The sequence below is a fragment of the Glycine soja genome, chromosome 6 (genome assembly GCF_004193775.1).
Source record: "Glycine soja cultivar W05 chromosome 6, ASM419377v2, whole genome shotgun sequence".
NCBI classification, from domain to species: Eukaryota; Viridiplantae; Streptophyta; class Magnoliopsida; order Fabales; family Fabaceae; genus Glycine; species Glycine soja.
This window is the reverse complement of record NC_041007.1, coordinates 14,225,120-14,246,840: the sequence shown is the minus strand read 5'-3', so window position 1 is coordinate 14,246,840 and position 21,721 is coordinate 14,225,120. Positions and strand designations below refer to the sequence as shown.

The 21,721-nt window shown below is 34.0% G+C and overlaps 2 protein-coding genes across 2 annotated transcripts; both read right to left on the bottom strand.

Annotated features, from left to right (window-relative positions):
- Positions 1-257: 257 nt before the first annotated feature.
- LOC114416157 (nuclear transcription factor Y subunit C-1-like) lies at positions 258-4,836 on the bottom strand. The gene is made up of 2 exons (XM_028381027.1): positions 4,048-4,836; positions 258-556 (listed from the first exon to the last, which is right to left on the bottom strand). The coding sequence occupies exons 1-2, from the start codon at positions 4,731-4,733 to the stop codon at positions 553-555; spliced, it is 690 nt and encodes a 229-aa protein (XP_028236828.1). The 5' UTR covers positions 4,734-4,836; the 3' UTR covers positions 258-552.
- A 10,122-nt stretch (positions 4,837-14,958) lies between these two features.
- On the bottom strand, positions 14,959-19,308 carry LOC114416155. The gene is made up of 2 exons (XM_028381026.1): positions 19,160-19,308; positions 14,959-17,823 (listed from the first exon to the last, which is right to left on the bottom strand). Exon 2 carries the CDS (start codon positions 17,639-17,641, stop codon positions 15,260-15,262), a length of 2,382 nt encoding a protein of 793 aa, XP_028236827.1. The 5' UTR covers positions 17,642-17,823; positions 19,160-19,308; the 3' UTR covers positions 14,959-15,259.
- Positions 19,309-21,721: the final 2,413 nt, after the last annotated feature.

The window sequence follows — 21,721 nt, the reverse complement described above, 5'->3', positions numbered from 1 at the left end:
AACAAGGAACAACGTAAAAAATTAATAGTAATGAACATGTGCATTTTCATTCAACATTGGAAAATGATTTAGTCAATTAAACTAATTGAGGGTTTGAAAATCTATTTACCTTGTATATCTCTTTATCAATTAGATTTACAAGCAATTAATAAGTTTTTAATTCAAGAAAATAAGAAATTGTTAAAATTGTGACTAAAGATAAAAAAAAAAAAACACGATTTACCCAAATACATAGATAGAAAAGAAACAGCTATAGATATCAGATACCGGATATCAAATACTATGAATCGAAGCACATAGCAAAGTATATGAGTGGTATCATGACTTATGAGGAAATAAACAGTATTGGCAGATGATCATACATGTTTCACACAGAAGGATCAGTGTTTAGTTTTAAATTTTTGTACAAAAGTAGTTAAATCATGCTGTTCATCGAGTTAACAGGTTCACAGTGTCATCCCATAAAAATTTAGTAAACAAAACCATTTCTAAATTGCAGCAAGTTCAGAATCTTCATAACTCCTGACAGTCCATCTTCGGCATCGATGTCACTCAACTGCATAAGAACAAACCACAGGATACATCAAAACCACATTTCCAATTTTCATAGATTAGTATACACGATAAACAAAAAAAACTACACATGCAAATAAAACATATTTCAGATGGATATAAAATAATTTAGCTACTTTAATAATCATAAATTAACATTCCCAGCGGCAGTTGTAGCAGGGCAATGGTCAACAGTCTATTATAACATCACCTCTGTGCATTAGCAGAGGTGTTAACTTCTGGCTTACAACTCTTAATATCATGCAGAACAACAGGTCATAGTTTTGGGAAGTTGCATTCAAATTTTCACATTACATGTGCTAATGACAGAAATTTAGAGATTCAGAGGTAAATGATATATCATTGTACTTAATACATGACAAATTTATGGCGTTTATATGGTCCATGTTGCCAACCCCACCTGCCTAATGAAAAAAAGCTTAGTTGTTGTTGTAACATGATAAGAACCTAGAAAGAGCCACACCACAGAAGATAACTGTTATAGTTGGAAAGTTCAAGGTCTTACAAACCCCCACACTATAATCTCACGTTTCTAATGTGGGACTTAAGTCCCATACCTTTCAATTGGATCTAACATTCCAACACACTTCGCAGCCCTGGCCAACGGCCACCACGTGGGATGACTAATCTCAAGCAATGCCAGCATCGCCACCCACACCACTGATTTACAGATCAGAATCATGGTTTTCGCCTCTCAAACCAATTGATAAGAGCCTTGAGAGCAACAAACCACAAAAGCTAGCTATTGTAGTTGGAGAGCCCAGGTCTTATAAACCTCACACTAGAATTCAATATTTCCAATGTGGACATCACTAAGGGCATAAGTTGGTGTTACTTGAGATGAATAAAGACACATTAAAAATGCAACTGGATTTAAGTTGAAGCCATATTTACAAGATTAAGTGAGTAAAACTGTTAGTTGATATAGTGCTCGGAAAATGAATCCATCAATTAAGCCATAAAATAAATTAGTTACCAATGAGCTACAGCCTTTCTGTTTATAAAATTTGAAAACTTCATAAATTTTCACATTTCGTGTATTAATCAGTAATCAAATATCCTGAACTTAAATGTAGTAATGGCAAAAATTTCAGAAAAGACATTAAGCGAGTGTTTCATAATGGCTTTAAAGGAAGGAAACTGAAAACACATTAACGTAGCAACATGATTTAAGTTGAAGCCATATTTACAAGACTGTGCAGGTAGAAATGTTAATTGATATGACTTATATATAGCTCAGAAAACAAATCCATCAATTAATTCCTAAAACAGTTACCAATGTGCTACATCCTTTCTGACTTCTGTTCATAAAATTTGAAAACTTCCTTCTTCCTCTCTCCCCCCATAAAAAGGTAAATATAAAACAGAAATGGAATGACGAATTTATGGTCTGTAAGGTTGCTAATTTTCAACTAATTGTCGAGGCAAACTGTACCTCTACTATAATCCACCCATACCAAGATGCAACAGAAATAATATCCTAACAGACTGGGGAATCAAGTAAACTAATTAATGACTTAAGGAGCTCCAACTCCAACAATTTGCCAAGGTAAAGCACATTAAATGGAGTGAGAGCTTATGCTACCAGATCAGAAGCAATCAAGCAACATCATTGCCATAAAATATGACAATAAAACAGAGTGCATCATATTCACCATCTTACATTTTCTCATGTAATATATTCAATACCTGTTAAACCAAACCAAACAATCTTCATAATATCTATATTTAAAGGCCAAGAGATGCATTCTTTCATTGTCTCATCAGATTTGGGCATGTAGGAATACAAACATACGCAATATCTAATTATCTTTACTAATGAAACATAGTTATTAAACTTGGACCACATATCAATCAACTTGATTGAGGCATTGGGTCAATAGGACACTAGTTCTGAAAATTTAGTAATCGAGTATATATATTTATAACAATATACATATTAAAGAGCATATGATTGAAAAATATGAAACATTGTTTTCTAACAGGCTGTGAGTAATTAACATTCAGATTAAATATTCAATCAACTTATAAGATACCTTAAACTAATAATCATATGGAGGACATGGCCCACATTGCCTGCTAATAAAACGGAACTAGTTTGCCCCCACTTCATATAGGCAACCTCCTCCAGCTACCTCAATTATTATAGCCTTGCAAGTGTCAAACATTGACGTCATCCTTGGTCCTTACTTTGGGAGCTAAAAAAATTGATTTGTGGTGTCTCACTCTCAGCTATTAACTAGCAAAATTGATTTACCGAAACAAAGGTCAAAAGTTGATATGGTAGGAAAAGAACCTCCCAAGTCAAATAAAACTCTTGTCGGGTTAGCCAAACACTGGCTCAATTGTAAGTCTGACACAATAAATGAATTGGGTCCGATTGGGCTTAATAATTACAATGTGGAATCGCCCTACTTTCTTTTACCATATTCCAAGTACCAACTTGCACACATTTTGAAAGTCTAAAGTATGAGGGAATATAAAGAACCTTAGCCACGCTAAAAATTTTAAAGCTTGTTTAACCCTGTTGAGAATCTCTAAGTTCATTTCATCATAGTTTGACCTCCCTAGAAAGATAGGTCCATTTTGTGGGAAGAGGGGGAGAGACTTATCATTTGCATCAGCTCTACTTTGCCCGATCTCATGCACAAGAGCTCACGCCTACTACTAGCATGTTTTAAATAGAATAGACGGATGGAAGAACATCTATTGGGAGAAGTCATCCTCTTACATGGATCTAAGTACCTTGAAGGATTAGTCTCTAGCTCTCGGCTAGGGGATATCCTAGGTTCACCCAAAACAAAAGGGGGAGAGACTCATTTCTTGGTCGAACTATATCAAATTCCAATACTATATTTATAGAAAAAAAACTATTCCAATCCTCCCCAAATTCAGATATTCCTAGTTTAAGGTATCACATTCACATCCAAATAGCTAGCTGAAATAGATACTCATTAGCAGCACAAATTCCTCAGGCAAATTAAATTTTTAAGAGACAACGACTTCTAACAGTCCAAAGGTAGTTTGCAAGAAAAAAAACACCCCTGCAACTTTCACATAATTCCCATGACCAAGACAACAACAACCCTTAAAAAGGACATTCAAGTTATCGTTCAACGTCAAATGATATATGACAATGTGATATGTTTCATCACGCTTTGCAAAACTTCATCATGTCAACGTGTCAAATTGCCCTTGCAATTTGCAAATTCTGAGATAAACGCTCCCTTAAAAACCCTTAAAAAGAACATTCCATTTACACATTACAAATTCTAATAAGCCCTCACGTACCAATATGATAAAAACAACACAACACAAAACGTCTATAGTCAAACCAAACCATTATAGTAGAGTTCAAACAATTGCATGACACAATTAAAACCCAACCTCAGCACAAACACAAATTTAAGTGAGAAGTCAGTGAGGGAGTGAGTTTTTTCTTTTTGGTAAATAGTGAGTGAGTGAGTCAGTTACCTCTGGCCATCAAGGCTCCGCTGGGCACCGGCGGGGCCGGTGCCATAGGAAGCGTCCTCGGCAGCGGACTGCCAGACGGACTGCCATGCCTGGGAGGGCGGCTGGACATAAACCCCGGTGGCGGGATCGACGGCGGGGCGGCCAATCATCATCCCGGCAGGCTGTCCAATGGGCGGGTAGTAGTAAGGCACCCCACTGGCGGTGGCCCCCACAAGAGCAGCGTCGTCCTTGATCTCGTCGCGGGGGACAATATCAACGAGGAAGTCGAAAATGTCGGTGCGGGTGATGGCGGCGGCGATGTCGTTCTTCTGGAGGGTGCGGCGCTTGTTCTCCTCGGCGTGGAGCCAGGAGCGGATGGTGAGCTCGAGGATGAAGAGCTCGCAGGCCTTGGCGAAGAGGATGGGGGCCTCGGCGGAGATCATGCGGACATCCTCGTCGGCCTTCATGATCTTCTTGATGCGGGCAAGAGGGAGCTGGTGATTCTTAAAGTCGTTCACGTGCTCGATTTCTTGACGCTGGTAAGACCAGAACATCTGGAGCTGCTGCTGCTGCTGCTGGAGAAGGTGCTGGAAAGGGGGAGGAGCGCCTGCACCTGCACCTGCACTGCCGCCGGCGCCGGCGACGGGGTAGGGTCCCGATTGGGCTTGAGCTCCTTGTTGTTGTTGTTGCTGGTTGTTGGTCTCCATTCCCCCAATTTTTTCTGATTTTGATGATCAGGGAAAGAGAGAGAGAGAGAAAGAGTGTGTGTGGGTTGGGTAAGAGAGTAAAGACCCGATGGATGGAATTGATTGGGAAATTTAAGAAAAAAAAAAAAAAAAAAACTATGTATGTGGTGGGATAAGGTAAACTAAACAATAACATATCCGACCAGTGCCCTAGGACCTAGGTTAAGGTAAGTTTAGGGTTTGTTTTTTTAATTTCAACGGAACAACCAAGGGTAAGTTCCTTTTTTTTTTTCTTTTCTTTTTTGAGGGGAAGGGTAAGTTCCTTTTTTTAATTTATTTTTCCTTTTTTTTTGGTTAAATGACACATTTTGTTTCATCTTATTTTTTAAATTTATTTTCATCATTTATCTTAATTCTTTTTATTTAATTTAATCTTTCAATCAATTCAAGATTGATCACATTTATCTTTTAGAATTATTAACGATCATAATCTTAAGTGAACTAAAGAATCAAATTCAAAAGAAAGATAAATATTTAAAAAATCAAATTAAACAACATTCGTAGTTGTTTAACTATCCAAAAAAAAAAGTTTAGTTATTTTCATTTTAAGGATTACATTGAGTAATGCACATAAATTATTATAAACCTTCCATATTTGTCTTCAACAAATAATCCTAAAAATTAATGTTAACAAAAACTGACCACCTATGTTTTTAAATTAAGAAAGCATGATCCTATAGTTTTTGTTAATACATTTTGTTTAGCGTTACTCTGTTGTGGCATGTGACTATGAGGGTGTTCCATCCATCCATGTCAATGCCCCATTGATGGGTCCATTCTCTTTTGTTCAATGCCCGTGAGATTCAAATATAATTGATTTTTGCAGCATTTACGTTCTAGCCATTTGGCTTCATCTGAACCTTGCTTTGCTCTAGCATGTGATTTTCAAGTCCACATTTTGTCACTTTTGTGTATAAAATTTATCTTTGCTTTTGAAATAAACTATTCATTTGGTATGCACCTTTTTTAGGTTTATAATTTACAAATTCTTATATTATATATATATATATATATATGCGTGCATGTCAATAAGTGTGTTTATAGTTATAAGTATATTCATATGTATGTGTTAAAAAAATTAAAACAAAAAATAAATTAAAATAAAAATAAATAAATTTAAATCATATTGTTATATTAAAATAAATATTTAAAAAAATATATTTATACTAAAAAAATGCTTTTTAAAATTTTATATTTATATTAAAATTATATAATAAAAACTTAACTTATATATAATTAAAGTTGTTTAAGTCATTTCAAGTTACAATGACGGTAAGTTTTGGTCATTACCTACATAGTTTTGATGATTGTGTTTATCACCACACATGTTACTATGGTAAAATGACATTCCACTTTTTTTTTAAGTTTAAAATTATAATAAAAAAAGGAAGAATAATATTTTTGATTCATATTAATTATAATTACATATACCATTTATTTAATTAAATAGTAACAATATTTAAATGTAGATTTATGATAATTATATACAAAGAAACTAAACACTAAATTTTTAATGTGCATAAACACGTATAGATCATTTTCCTACAAATAAGGTAATGTGGAAAACTTAAATCATTTTCCTAATTGTGGTAACTAGGAAAGCTTAAATCATTGACCTAATTACAATAATTAGGAAATTGTAAATCAATAAAATCATTATAGGTAATTAGGAAAGTGTAAATTAAAACCTCATAAAATCCTTCAATAAAACCTCATTTAGACATCAAATAATGGGAAAACTTAATCTTAACAATCAAACAATGACAACATTTTTTTTCAATCACTGTAATTAAGGCTTTTAGCTACTCTCGTCATTTCGATTCTTTAAGTTATCTATTAGACTAATTCTCAATCGAAGATTTAGTCACACTTAAATTCTTCACCCCTCCCTAAAGATGTTTTTTGTGAGAATTGAACTCTAATCCACCATTATAAACTCAATGTGTTTTGTCAACTCAGTTATAACCATTGATTAGTAAGAAAATATTCTAATACTGCTTACTCCTTGTTGGAAATATTTAAAAAATTACTTATTATCTTTGTTCTTTATGCAAAAGGAAAAAGATTATATAGACATACATGTAGGACTATAAACCATAAGTCTTAGGATCTATTGCGTGTCATATTAAGAATTAGAATAAATTCTTGGATTCATAACTATTGATTACTTTAGGCTTAATTAAGTTTTTTATATCTAGAATATAGGTAATTTTCAAAAAAAATACCTCACATTCATTCCCCCCCCCCATATACCTGAAAAAAATTTACATTTCATTTTAGTATTTGTCTTGGGCTGCATCCATTAAGTGATGACGTGACTGACGGAGTACCACGTCATCACGCATAGTCACTTACCACGTTAGCACTTTTTTCCACGTCATTTTTTGTTTTTTAAGTATTTAAAAAATGAAATTTAAATGAAGTGCACTCCCTCATCTTCGTTTTTCGAAGGCGTAATCGGTCCTCTACCTCGTAGGCTTCTTTTCAACCCCAACGTCATTGCCGACAGCTCTGACGTCATCTTCTACATTGTAGGTCACCCTCCTCCGTCCTTTTTGTGTAAGGGAGGCATTTAGGATTTTAGAACCCTAATGGTGGTTGTTTGGTTGATGGGTGAAAGGATGAACGGAAAGGGTGGGGCATTATCGTCGTCTTCGTCATGTCCTATGATGGTTAAGTGCAAATGTGAGGTACCCGCTATTGTGTTCACGTCACGTAATGTGAATCATTCGGGACGAAGGTTTTGGAAATGTCCACACTGGAAAATAAAGAAATGTCAACTTTATGTTTTGTTTTGGATTTTACTTTGTTTAATTGGTATTGTATTGTAGGAATCCAATTTTTGCAGAATTTTTCAATGGGTTGATGATACTGAGGTCGTGGCAATAATGTTTTTGCAGAAGGGAGTGAATTGATCCGCTATGTTCATGAAAATGAAGAGCTAAAACCAAACTTGGTTTATTAATGGAGGAAGCTAAAGCATGTGCAGAAGAAATAGCATAATTGAAGAAAAAAATCGTTGCACTAGAAGAAGAATGTTATGCATCCGAAACTGAAGTTATGCACTTGAAGAGTAAAATTGGAACCAAAAAGAAAAATGTTGTTGTTGAAAGGAATAGGGTGAAGTTGATAGGTTTTATAGTTATAGTTTAGTGGGTGTTCATTTCTTTACTAAGCATTATAATTGCAATGAATGTTGGTGGTCATAGAATAAACTGAGTTGTAGTTGAAGTTGTTCATTTCTTTGGGTAGTTGTGTTTTAAAATTTGGTAGGTTGGTAGGATGTAAAACCTGGTAAGTAATTATGTTGTATTTCATGTAGCTGGATATTTCTAATGAAATTAGTTTATGATGTGTTAATGCCATCTTTTGTAATGGCTTAATAAGGCAAACAAGGTCGGGTCTTCGAACCAAAAAGAATTTGAGGTAGTTGAGCCAATTATATGAAAATGGTTTGTTTTGCAGATACTTTTTTAGAATAGATAAATAATTATAGGTATCAAAATGAAAATGTTTCATTTTACAGGTACTTCGATATTAAAAAAATTAATTTGGGGTAGTAAAATTAATAAATGTTAATTTGTTTATTTGCAGTAAAATGAAGATTTTATTCATGGAGTTAATGTGGCAATATAAATATAAGAGAATAGATATGAATATATTGATAACTGATATTTGTTTGATATAAGCGACATGGTCCCAAAAGGCATAAAGTAGTAGTTAATGTGTCCATTGTCTAGAACAAATATACAAAATGTGCAGTATACTAAGCACATGATTTCCACATCCCACTACAAAAAGTAACTGATGGGCATGACTTGGTCTAAGTGTCAGCAATTGTTAGTTGACAACCTTTAAGTTTTTTGCTTGTTGGTGTCTTGATTGTTGTTGGTGCCTTGTGTTTAGGAACAAGTTTTTGTACTTTTTCATTTAAAGCAGCGTTGTGCCCACAGTGGCCTTATAAAAATTAAATTGTGAAACCTGCAAATGTTGTTGAGGACTAACAATTTTTCTTACAGATTGTTGTACACCTTTTTCCTACAAATTGAAATGACCAAATTAATCTATATGAATTGTCATGTGGTATGTTAAGCATTTGTGTAAAGTTTACCTTATTTTTTTGTGTGATGTCTTCTTTTTTTATTTTGATTCTGAACTCCAGCATGTGCACCTAGAACAACATTCAATTGCTCATTAGTCTGACCTCCAATAGGTGTATCCAGAACAACATTCAATTTCTCATTAGTTTGACCTCCAGCAAGTGTATCTAGAACTACATTGATTTGTCCATAGCACCTTTAATTGGACCCTCACCCTCAGCTGCACCTTGATTTGCACCCTGAGCTACATCTTGAGTTGCACCCTCACCTGCACCTTGATTTGCATCCTGAGTTACATCTTGAGTTGCACCCTCACCTCACCTACCCTTCTTAGTCTATTCCTATTAGGGTCCTCATCAGACTCTCTCCTTCTCAATTTCTTTGGTCTACGAAGATCCTTTTTGTATTTTGGTGGTTGAATGTCATCAAACTTTGTAGCTAGCCACATATCCATACAATTGATTGATGCCACCTTATGGCCGTAACAAACACCATATGTTTCCATTGAGTAATATTTATTGACATAATTCACTACCTTAAAATTTATGAATTGCATGACAACCACTGCATGTCTGCAAGGCATTCCGACCAATCCCCAAAAGTTACACGAACAAGTCTATTTGTTTATATCAATAATAAATTTCCCACCTAAATGCAAATGAGTAACTTCGAAATCTCCATCTCCTCCACAAGTACCTACTCAATTTCCTGACTTTTCAACCTCCCAATCCAACCTTTTTAGGGGCTTAGGCATCACCTCACCTTTGTAATTTTTCAACTTGTCTCCAAGGGTTACAAATCTATTCATGAGGTACATTCTAATCCACTCACACATAGTTATGATATGCTTATCCCTAGCTACTAGTATTGTACTGTTAAATGACTCACTAAGGTTGTTCATCAAAATATCACATTTTGGGTAATGAGAAAATGCATACTTACACCATGTTTTCCTCTCTAGGTTATACAACCACTGATATGCAGCTTCATTGATGTCCTTTATCTGTTGCATTTTGTTTTTCCACAGATGTTCATAAGTAGCTTTAGCAACTCCCATCATCATATCTCTCAGCATTACCCCACCACAAAAAATTTTCTTAAAATTGTTGTAAAGATGTCACAGGTAAAACCTATGCTCTATCGGGGTATAAAAATTTGTTGTAATCCCTGCAAATAAATTAACTCAATAAAATAATCTTAATAATTTTTACAAAATACTCAACAATTCAAGAGTTTAATTTTTTTACCTTTTGTTGATCACTAATAAACACCTATTTGTTGGTTTTAACATTACCAGTATCCTTAAACAGCAAATTCAGAAACCATCTTCATGTTTCCTTAGTCTTTATTTATATAACAGCAAAAGCAATTGGCATGTATTGGCCATTGGGATCTGTACCAACAACAATCAACACTTGTCCTCCAAACTTTGATTTCAAATGGCATCCATCAACACCAATCAAGGGTTTGTAGGCCATTTTGAATGCAATTTTTGGACCTTTAAAGTACATATAGAAACTACCAAATCTTGGTAACACTTCAATGGATGGTCTCTCCACTTGAATCAAATATGAATTGTTTGGGCATCTAATAACTATGAAATTTGAGTTAATTTGATAGTCAATTTTGGTTAAGAATGATTGTAATTTCTTTACTTTGTTGTTGTTTTTAATGAAATAATAAAGAAATTAATATATTTACAATTTTTTATTAGTAGAATTCAAAAAAGAAGATTTCAAGTGCTTTAGAGGAAAATTGAGACAAAAACTGGAAGAAAAAGTCTTGAAGAAAAGATAGAAGAATTGGACAGCTCGTTTAGCCTACATGCTCGCTTAGCGACCAACTCAGGCTTAACATGAATAAGGCCCACGAGAAAGTCCAAGGTCGTGTTTAGCACGAATACCGTGCTAAGCGCGTGATTAAAGGACCATTCTCGCTAAGCCTAGAAGTGCACACTCAGCGCGAATTCAGCGTCAAAAGTAAACTACCTTAGCCCTATAAAAGGAGTGGGAAGCAGAAGGGAAAGAGACACCGAGACTCAAAGCTCTCTAATGAATACATCCTAAGCATGAGTATCTCAAATAGAGGAACCCTCTTTCTATGTCCATTATCCCTTTCTCTTCCTCTATTCATTCATCTTTTTCTTTTATTCACATTAGCCCTTAAAATGTAAAGTCTCTCATGGCAATAAGAGGCTAAACCCTTTTGTTGGGAGCCTGGCAGGCCAACTCTTGTAATGCAACTCTATCTATTATTTATTTAATGCAATTTTGTTTCTATTACTCTTCTCTGTGTTTTTCTGTTTATTATGGCCTGATCATTCATATAATATTTAAAGGGTAATGCATTAAAAAATGGTTATTTTCTAAAGGACTGGGGAAGAGTATCTAAATAAATTCATTGCTAGAAATATATTGATATTTGTTTTGCCCAATTTATGCATCTCTAATCTTAATGCGATTTATTATTTTTATCTTTGCAAAGAAATTTGGGAGAAAAGAATAAATGAATTAGGCTTTTCGTGCAGGAAACCAAAGATAGAGTGTCTTAGTAGATGTTGGTGGAAACAAAGATTTCATTAGATAGAGAACATCATTAACATTGCATTACAAGTAGTTTTGGCATGCTAGGTCCCAACATGATCACATTCAGAATTCATCTTTCTGCATTCAAATTATTGTTTATTTTTCTTGTTATTTCTTTCTTTCCCTCTTACTCCAATTTTCACACTTACAATTCCCTATCTCTTCTACTTTTTCTAATTGCTTAATAATTGAGTTTGCATCACTTTAAGTACAACCAAAGTTTCTGTGGATTCGACACTCAGACTTTCGAGTTTTTTACTACTTAAAACGAATTGGTACACTTATCAACAAGTTAATAACATCTATCCTTTAGTTCAGTAGCATATGACTAGAGCTGGAATACTGTTGGACAAAATCACCATTAACAACCTATTTTGCTAGTTGTTTGGCCCTCCATGCCCTGGAGCATGTTATTCCAGTTGAGTAGTTAGTCCTTATTTCACCAATAATGACCTTTATAGACATGTCAACATATGTTGTCTTCATCTTTTATACTAGGACTTTGGCTATCCAGGTAGACTTAGCACTTTTATTATTGAATACCTTACCAGAAGTGTGTTTAGGCTGTAAGGTATTAAGCCTATATGTGTTAGTCTGACCTACCTTACTCACATATACCAAATAGTCAATGCAATGCTTACATCTTGCTCTTGCCCGTCTCTCATAATTCAAATCAAACTTGATTTCTCTCCCAATTAAAACATCGTATTCTAGTATATCTTCTTTGAACTCCTTCAAAGAAGCAAACTCCAATCCCAACCTCCATTTAAATTCCTTACAAAGCAACTTGGGATTGAATCTTTCACACTTATTCTTCAAAACATCTTCATCTCAATTATCATTGCACAACTATTCACTAACATAACCATCTTCAATATCTTCTTCAGGCAAACTGGGTGACACCAAAAAACTGTTATTGATATTCAATAAATTATGTTCAGCCATCTTACCCCTACCAGTAGGCTTGTTTCCTACACCAATACCCTTGTTACCCCTCTCAGTAGCCTTTTTACCCCTTCCAGCACCCTACTTACCCCTACCGCCAACAACCTTCTTGCCATCAACATCTTTGTTCACCTGCCTAAAATGTGCATCCCTCCGCACTTCACTTGGTAGGTTTAAGTTTTCATCTATGTTGAAGTAATCATTAGATACTTCAATTACTTCAACACGTACACGTTGGTTGTTAGGTATGTCATCATTTTTATGAATAAAAACACTAGCACAAGTATCATCACTTGAATCACCTTCCTCCTTCACATTACACACCTTTTTTTAAAGTTGTCCTCTTTATTCGTTTATTTTTCATTCTACTAATTTTTGGAAGTCCCAACATATAGAAACAATGACACTTACGAAATTGTTAGTCCTAACATATTGCATCACAAGGTCTCTTTCAAAGAAACCACCATGATGGAATTTCAGTTTGAAACTTATGCATGCAACACATATAGAAACAATGTTTAACTCGATTAAACCTTAATTGAACCCGGTTAAACCATAAACCAACCCTACACAAAGCCTAAAATCATTCGGTGCGTGAACCTTCCAAAAACCCAAATGCAATTTTAAAAATTTTCAAGGACCACAAAATAGTCACCACAAAAAATAGGTAATGGGAGACAAGGGGACCACTAACAAAGAAAAAGCAAATAAACAATACCATAAAACAACATTACCTGGTACAGTTTGAAGATGACTCCTCTTTCATTTTCAAAGACAACAGGGACCACTAAACAACACAAATGCCACAACATGTACACATGAACATACGTCAATGAAGATGAAGATCAACTCAAGTTTGTGAAAGAAAGCCACTAACAAATGGACCACTACGATGAACTCACAACATACATAAACTCACTCCCTTGATAACACTCGTAATCACCCATTAAACAAAGTGAATACCATTGCCGAGAAGATGAAGTATCGTTTGCGAGGTATGAATGATTTCCAAAATGATAGAAAACTTAGTTTCATTTAAATTTCATTTTTTAAATATTTAAAAAACTTAATTAAAAAATGATGTGGAAAAAAAGCACTAACGTGGCAAGTGACTATGCGTGATGACGTGACACTCAATCAATCATGTCAACACTTAACCGATGCAACCTAACGATAGGTAATAAAATGAAACGCAAAATTTTTTCAAGTATCTGAAAAAAAAATGAATGTGGAATAATGTTTTAAAAATAATCTATATTCTAAGTATGAAAAACTTAATTAAGTCATTACTTTATTATGTAAAAGACTTATTGTAATCATGAGTAATGATTGATCTTATGATTCTTTTTCAATTGAAATCTCTTATTCTTCAATACAACCTGTTATAACTCTTTAAATGAAGAAAAGAGAAATAATTGTGAGATTTGGTATATAAGGAAAAATAACCTACAAGAATTTCTTATTTATTAACTCCATTAGTGCTCCTTTTATGCTAAAGTAAGCCAATAATTATATCCATTCATTAATGTCGTCGTACCCTTTATAATTTAGGAAACTCACCTAATTAAATCACTTAAAATACAACTTACTAAATATAAATAGTTAATATAATTATTATTAAAATATGAACTCACATTAGATATGGAGGTATAAACGGGCAACAACAAAAAAGTGAGATTGCAACCTTTTCGAGAGAGAAAAAAAAGAAGAGGTGCTTAGTTTATCGTTGCAAATGCATGAAAGAGTCATTATAAACTTTTACTCCAAAATGGGATGGATCGGGGGAGAGAGAATAATATATATGATACGTGATGTAATATAGAAAAAACATGGTAAAATTGAAATAGAAGAAAAGTTAGGCAAATGATTAGAATTTTTTAACTTCAAATTACTTGTTATAAAAGTAAACCTCGTGTTGTAAAATATAATATCAATGTTATTAAGAATATAAGAGTGTAATAACATTGAATAAAGTCACAAAATGATTATAAATTATTACAAATTCACTCATTTTATAATTTAAAATTAGTGAAGTCTGTAAAAAATTCCAAACAAACTCTTGCATATAGACACGAAACTATTTGATATACAACATATTGAATAAGTTTCTATAATCTATATAAATTCTTAAAATAGTATCTTCAATTTAACAAAATTTAATAGCCATTAGTAAATGAAAACATACTTGAAAGATTTTGAAATAGAAAAGCTTATAAATCTTTTAGCTATAGAAACTCATTTTAAAAAAATGAAAAGGATTGATCTTATGATTCTTCCTCAATTTAACAAAAAGTTCCTCACTCTCTGAAAAAAATGCATTTTAAATAGAATCTTAATATCAACTGAGTTTTTTTTTATCATTATTAAAAAACTGAATATATTATTAGTATCGTAAAGGTTTAAGACTTGTTCTAATTTGTTAGAAGAACTGAATATGCTTTTGTTCCATGAGGTTCGAGAAAAAAAATGTGCAGCTGGTGTACAATTTGACCATAGCTATGGTCAATACATGATTTTCAGTCGAAAGAATGAATCCGGAAAATGTTCTCAGTTGAATGAGGTAAACTGAATGATAATGAAGTTTATTGACTTGCAGAAACTAATAATAATAACTAGCTGCACATTGGCATTTCCAAGAGTTTTTCATACATACAACTGAAATAAAGTCCTGAGGGCAACGGCAACACTAAATGCAAAACTGTAGCCCCGCCAATATACAGCAAAAACAACAAAAAACTGTTCTAGTTTATGTTTTTGAATTGGTCATTGTAAACTATAGTTTTGTTGACTAATTAAATCTGCTATCTCTGGCTAAATGGAACACAGAATCTCTTCCAGTCATTAACATTAACATTACTTAACACTTCACAGCTCTCTTTTCACCTAGACGTCTCCGCTTATATACAAACAAGATCTCAGGCTTCCTTTTCTTCTCTCCCAGTTCTTCATTGGAACGTTCTTCCTTAGTTGTCTGGCAACTCTCAGGCTTCCTTTTCTTCTCTCCCACCAATCCTTCTTCATCAGAACCTTCTTCCTTAGTTGTCTGGCACTTCTTGATCAAACCCTCCTCCCCGGAATTCTCTTTGTGCTTCAATTCATCTTCCACAGATTTTTCAGTTGTCATTACAATTTCTTGCTCCAGATCTTCGGCTAACACCTGAAAAAGTTCCATCGGTGTAGCAGCAGGATCAAGCTCCAAGCAACCTTTTGGAGCATTCTGACCCTCTTCACCAGTAAGCAGGTATGAAGGTACCTGGTGTGAGAAACGAAACATCTCCGCCTTTGAAATATTCCTGACTTTTCTTGGATCAGCGTTCTGTCGGAATACTGTCTTGAAACCTGCAACCTTGACAAGTGGGGCAATATTCACACCTTTCTCTTCACTGTAGTCTTCAAGCACCTCCACCATGTCATATTTCTGTATGATTTCATCATCGGTAAATTCATTCCAGTCAAGGGACCAGTTCCGATACAAAGCCCATACGTCACCTTTCTTCGGATATATATGAACAATCCCTCTTGAACCTTTTGTCCATTTAACCCTGTGGGAGAAGGAATTAAGAGTGCTATAGGATACACGCTTTCCTATTCTGAAATCTCCGCTGGTCTTAGGAAAGCCAGAACTGACCCACTTTATTGGGGCCAATTCATCATTGCTTTTGGCATTCAACCAGCTAATCCTCATATTCAAAGGTTTTTTCGAGATAACATCATGGATTAAGCAAAAGTAGCGCGGCATGCCATCATCATTATCATATGCAGCCCATACCTGGTTCTCACCAAAAGCATTTTCAATTCGGTCTCCATCAAAATCATGGAAATCTGGATCAGGAACATTCATTGAGAGAGAAACAGGCAGCTCTGGCTCTGGATCAGCAGAGAAACACTTCTTGTCCACGGTCTCAGAATCACCAACTTGTGCACCAGGTTTTACACCATTTACTTCCCTTTCTTTGCCCTTCTCTCCGATTTCTGTGTCTGTATTCTTTGACTTGTCGAAATTCTTTAATGCAGAAGAAGCTTTCCATTCATCAAGCTTTATAAGAATCTCCTTCCGAGCCTTTTCCACCAATATGTTCTTTATTTGCTGCTGTGATCTGTCCCTAACACCATTGCGTTTGTGATTTCCAGCAGCATTAACCCTTCCTGACCCAAATCCATTTGCCAAGTTTATTCCTTCATTTTGAGATGCTGTTTTATTTTCCATATCCCTTCTATCACTACAAACTTTATGTTCATCAGTGGGCCTTTTTTTCCTTGGCCTGTCTCCTTTCATAATAGAAGTTGAACCAAAACGAGAGGACTGAAAAGCTGAACCAGCACCAGTTCTCTCAACAGCATGAGCTTTCCCAAAATGGGCATCTTCCCTCAAGACAGTTGCCGAATCTTCATGCCTTGTCTTCAAATTCTCAGATGGCATCCTAAAAGCACCAGGAGCTTCTGCAGCACTAGAAGCTGATGTCGGAACATGGGAAATACTGCCAGGCATAGAGAAAGGGCCTGACCCAAGTGATGAATTGACAGTAGACATAGGTGTCCGTCCTGAAAAATGATAACTTCTTTCCATTCTCGTTGAGTTGAAGTTATGCTGCTTCATCTGGGTGGATGAAACATTTCTGTATCCAGGTGGAGGCAATGTCTCGAAAGCCAAAAATGGCTTATGACAGCAGGTACATACAAGATTGCTGTTAATATAAGCATTATGGTACTCAAACTTTGTCTTGCAGAAACTGCAAAAGGTCCAAAATGTGGGTTTCAACAACACAGGATTGAAGACGTTAGTATGTAAACCATTCTGACTAGCTGGCATAGAAGGTTTCCCACCAGGATTTCCATTACCCCATAAACTGCTCTTTTGGTCATAGGTGATTCTCTTGGCTTTATCAGATAATAAACTCCAAGCCTGTGAGACAAGGTTAAATGCCCCATCTGCACCTACGGATCTATTTTTATCAGGGTGCAGAGTAAGAGCCAGTTTCCTATATCGTCTTCGAATTGTTTCTTCATCAGCCAACGGTTGCACACCAAGGATACTGTACCAATCAAGTTCTCCATTAACTCTAGCTTCGGAAGAGATATACACCTCAATAGTTGCTAGAAATTGAGGAAGACCATCAAGATTGGGATATAATTCTAGAGCCTTCATTGCGAGCATTCTTGCCCCACCAAAGTTCCTCTGTAAAAGCATCTTCTCTGCAAGTTCTTTAGCCCTTAAGGCACCAGCTTTATTACATTCCATGCTAGCCAGTATGTTTCTGCAAATACCACTAATTACTCTTCTTTATTTCCTTCCTTAGAAGTATACATCAGGGTGATACCAACAAGGAGGAAGGACCTGGCAAAAAATATTGATACCCAGAACCCGACAACTCCACATGCACAATAAAGATGATTCATTCAATTACAGAAGCCCGGTAAACCCTGTAAATAGTCCAAAATGACATAACTACATTAGCAACAAAGGAAAGAAAAAACATGCCGATAACGACAAAATGAAATCTTAGCAAAATACCGGTTAACGGAATTCTTTCCAATCAATGCTTATTACTATCAATTAATTCCACACATTTTACCTGAAGTCCTAAACAATCAGATAACTACAAATTCAGCGAACATATTTGAGTACCGAATTTCCAAAAGAATTAAAGAAGGATCACAATACCATGACATTAGATTTCTAATACATTTCCATATTCAGTCCCTTGCAACCTTCACCAACCACAATCCAGGGAACAACCAAACCATTGCTGATCATGGAAAAGGAAATTGCAAAGGAGAAAAGGAACCATGACGTAATCAAAATGCGCAAATGCCAAACCGCATTTTCTACTTTCAATCACTTCTTTCAATAATAGGGCAACAAAACAAAGCATGCTTATATCTCTTAAAAGTAAATTCTCGCTCATGCAGCTCTTCTTCAAATGAACATCTTTAACAATCAATGAATCAACCACAATAAACGACCGAAGAGGAAATTAAAAACTAAATTCAGAATTTAAGAATCTATTTGATTCTCTTTTCACCTCTAGCTTACAGAAACTATTTTCTTAAACAATTCCATACTACTCCACAATCAATTTCTCATCTAAAATCCATCTAGTTTCGAAAATTGTTTCCAAGGCAAGTTGTTTCGAAAAAGAAAAACAGAAATGTTTTCTCATGATTCTTCATTTTCAATTCATCCTGTTCAACCTCTCCTTTTAATCCTACACCCTACTTTGTGCCTTGCACCACCCTCCACAAGCAACCTTGTGTAATTGAATTTTGAAAACATTAAACAATTTTTTAATCAAACAAGCCCTAAAACTCTCATAAAAAAAGGGGCAAAACATCGCACATGCAGCCCTTCAAATGAACAAACAAGAACCTCAAAGCAGGAACAACAAAAACAGAAGAAACAAAATTTCAAAACTTTTAACACTTTCAATCACGTAAAATTCAAGGTTTCAATTTGTCCACAGAAACGGGTTGCAACACCGCACCGTCACGGTTGCGACAGACCACATTGGAGGTTCCGTTACGGTTACAACCCGAAAAAACAAAATAAAATCAAATAAACAAAAACCGTCCAAGAAACACAGAAAATCCCTTCAACATTATTATTTCCGAATGGAATCAACTACTACCACTGCAGAAACCAAAAAACGAAAGCCTAAAACACAATCACACAATCCAAAACCACATTGATATAAAAGAGAAAAAGCAAAAAAAAAAAAAAAAGAGAGAGAGAGAGAAGAATAAGGTAAAAATGCCTAACCTGAAGGAAGAAGACACACGAATGAAGAAGCGTAGCGGGAAATTGAGTTGAGAAAGCTCTCTGTATTTTTTTTTTCCTGAATGATTTGGAAAAACGGTGGCTTTAAGAGTTTGAGAGAATTGGGCTCCGATCAGAGTTTCATAGCTTACTCTGTGCGGTGCATGTTAAGGCCATCATGGTGAGAGGTTTTTATACTGTTTCTCATTCACACCTCTGATTTTTTTTTAAAAAAAAATAAGGCAAATGTTTTTTTCTTTACCTGATAGTATAATAATAAAAAAAAGCTACAGTTTTAAAAAAACTAACAAGATATATATAAAATCTTATCAGATTTTGACTACGATAATACTAACGTTACCTTGACCAAACATGGTAATTATTAGTAGTATTACCCAACATTAGTCTTATGGTAATTTTTTTTCTTACATATTGTAAATGGATATTAAAAGTTTAAAACTTTATTATGCTATTACTACGCATGGCCAGATGTCTATCAAGTTGTGTTTGTGAAACGTTGTGTTGTTTTGTGAAAGGATGCTTCAATGAACTAATTAAGTAATTGTTGTATAATTAAATTTTTTTGTCTGTACCATTAATTAAATTTCTTATATATGGTGAGGTCAATTAAAGATATTTTTATTTCTTACAATATCAAAAAAATTAATGCTTTTATTTATAGATTATCCTTATATTTTCTTTTTCTACACCCTATACTATATGAGAGTCAATTAAAGATATTTTTATTTCTTACAATATAAAAAAAATTAATGCTTTTATTTATAGATTATCCTTATATTTTATTTTTCTACACCCTATACTATATGAGACATTATACAAATATTAGAAGTTTGTCCCCTCTATCAAATGTATTATGATGGAACAATCTCGTGAGTTATTCTGAACTGTCTTACATTATTTTTTATTTTTACGGATAAAAAAAAAATGTATCATGGATTAGTGCCATTGAAGGCGCTTTTTCAGTGGAGAAGAAATGGTGCAGTATATTCATCAGTTATTTTTCATCCAGACAATATTGTTTACTGGAGTTTGTTTTTCTAACTCTTTCAGATTGCAGTTAATCCAAATGGATGGTATTCTTTTTTTTTTTTAAATGAGGGTAACTTTCATGTTTATATATATATATATATATGTGCACGCCACGCGTATTAAAGTACCTGCTATAGATGGTTGGAATCTGAGGACTTTGTTGTACACAATTCAACTTAAAATGTTATAGGGGATTTTCTTCCATAATTGGAGGCTACCTGATATGCCAAGAATCTCAAAAAAATAATGCTGTTAATTTTCCTCTATAGGATTTTGATGCATTTTACATAGATTTTACGGCATTCAAATTCATAGTAAATGCTCAGTTTGCATGATGGCAAATGGTGAACTATGAATAAGCAATTACAAAACATTGCTTAAGGTAAATCCAATGGTGCTTTCTTATGATGCCTTTAACATCGTTACTTGTATTTTCTAAACTATATGATCTTATTAATTAAGTGGTTTGTCAGCATTCCCATTCCATCAATTTTATAGATCACAATGAAAAGCTAGCTAGAAATTTGATTATATCCTACTATCTCCGGTCATATTTATAAAAAATAAATTATGATATAACTTAAAATAAATAAATCTATCAAGAACGAATTTATATGAGTTTAAAACATTAACATAACACTTATTTATTGAACACATGATCAAGAAAATACGAATTGTCTATCATAATATGATCTACATAAATTCATAAGTCAAGTCTTTTTTTGTCTTATCACATTTTTTTTCTAGAGTTTTCAATGAGACAAATTTTATATAACAATTGATAAGGTGACAACAAAATGAACTTAACATTATTTATTAGCTCTAGACACCTTTCATTGTAAACCTAGTGATTAGACTCAATATTTTTTCACATTGATCAAAATTAGGTGTTTAAAGTCTGTAAATAATTAATCACATTATTAATGAGCTTAAATATTATCAAATGAATCATAATATTAATTTATTTTTTACAAAAGTAAAATATTATAATTAATTATAACCCACAAACATATAAGAAAAAATTCTAACATATTTTACACTATATCTTATTTCTTATATATAGGATCAAAGATACGATTATCTGACATGTTCTTTATTTTCCAATCTTTACCTTCGAGTTGACATGATTCATTCTCAAAAAAAAATCATCTTAAGTAATGATTAAACCAAGAAAAGCTAGGTCTTGTCATTGAGTTTATTTGAAGCTTAATTACCAGTAATCCCTTAACTTCTCGCTTTGTCATTCAATCCTTTAACTTTTCTACTAAACCTTAAAACGAATTAACTAACACTTTTCCTAAAGTTAATTAGGGCAGAAACTGAGTTTTATAGACAATAATAAAACTTTCCACGTTGCAGTGTCCTAACTTCTAACAATATCCTCATAAGCAGGGAATAGCTTATGAAGCTTTTAATTAAAAATAAGTGAATACTCATTCAACCATATATACTGCTAGCAATAACACATGAGAATAATACAGAATCATCAGGACAAACAAGTGTCATAAAATTATG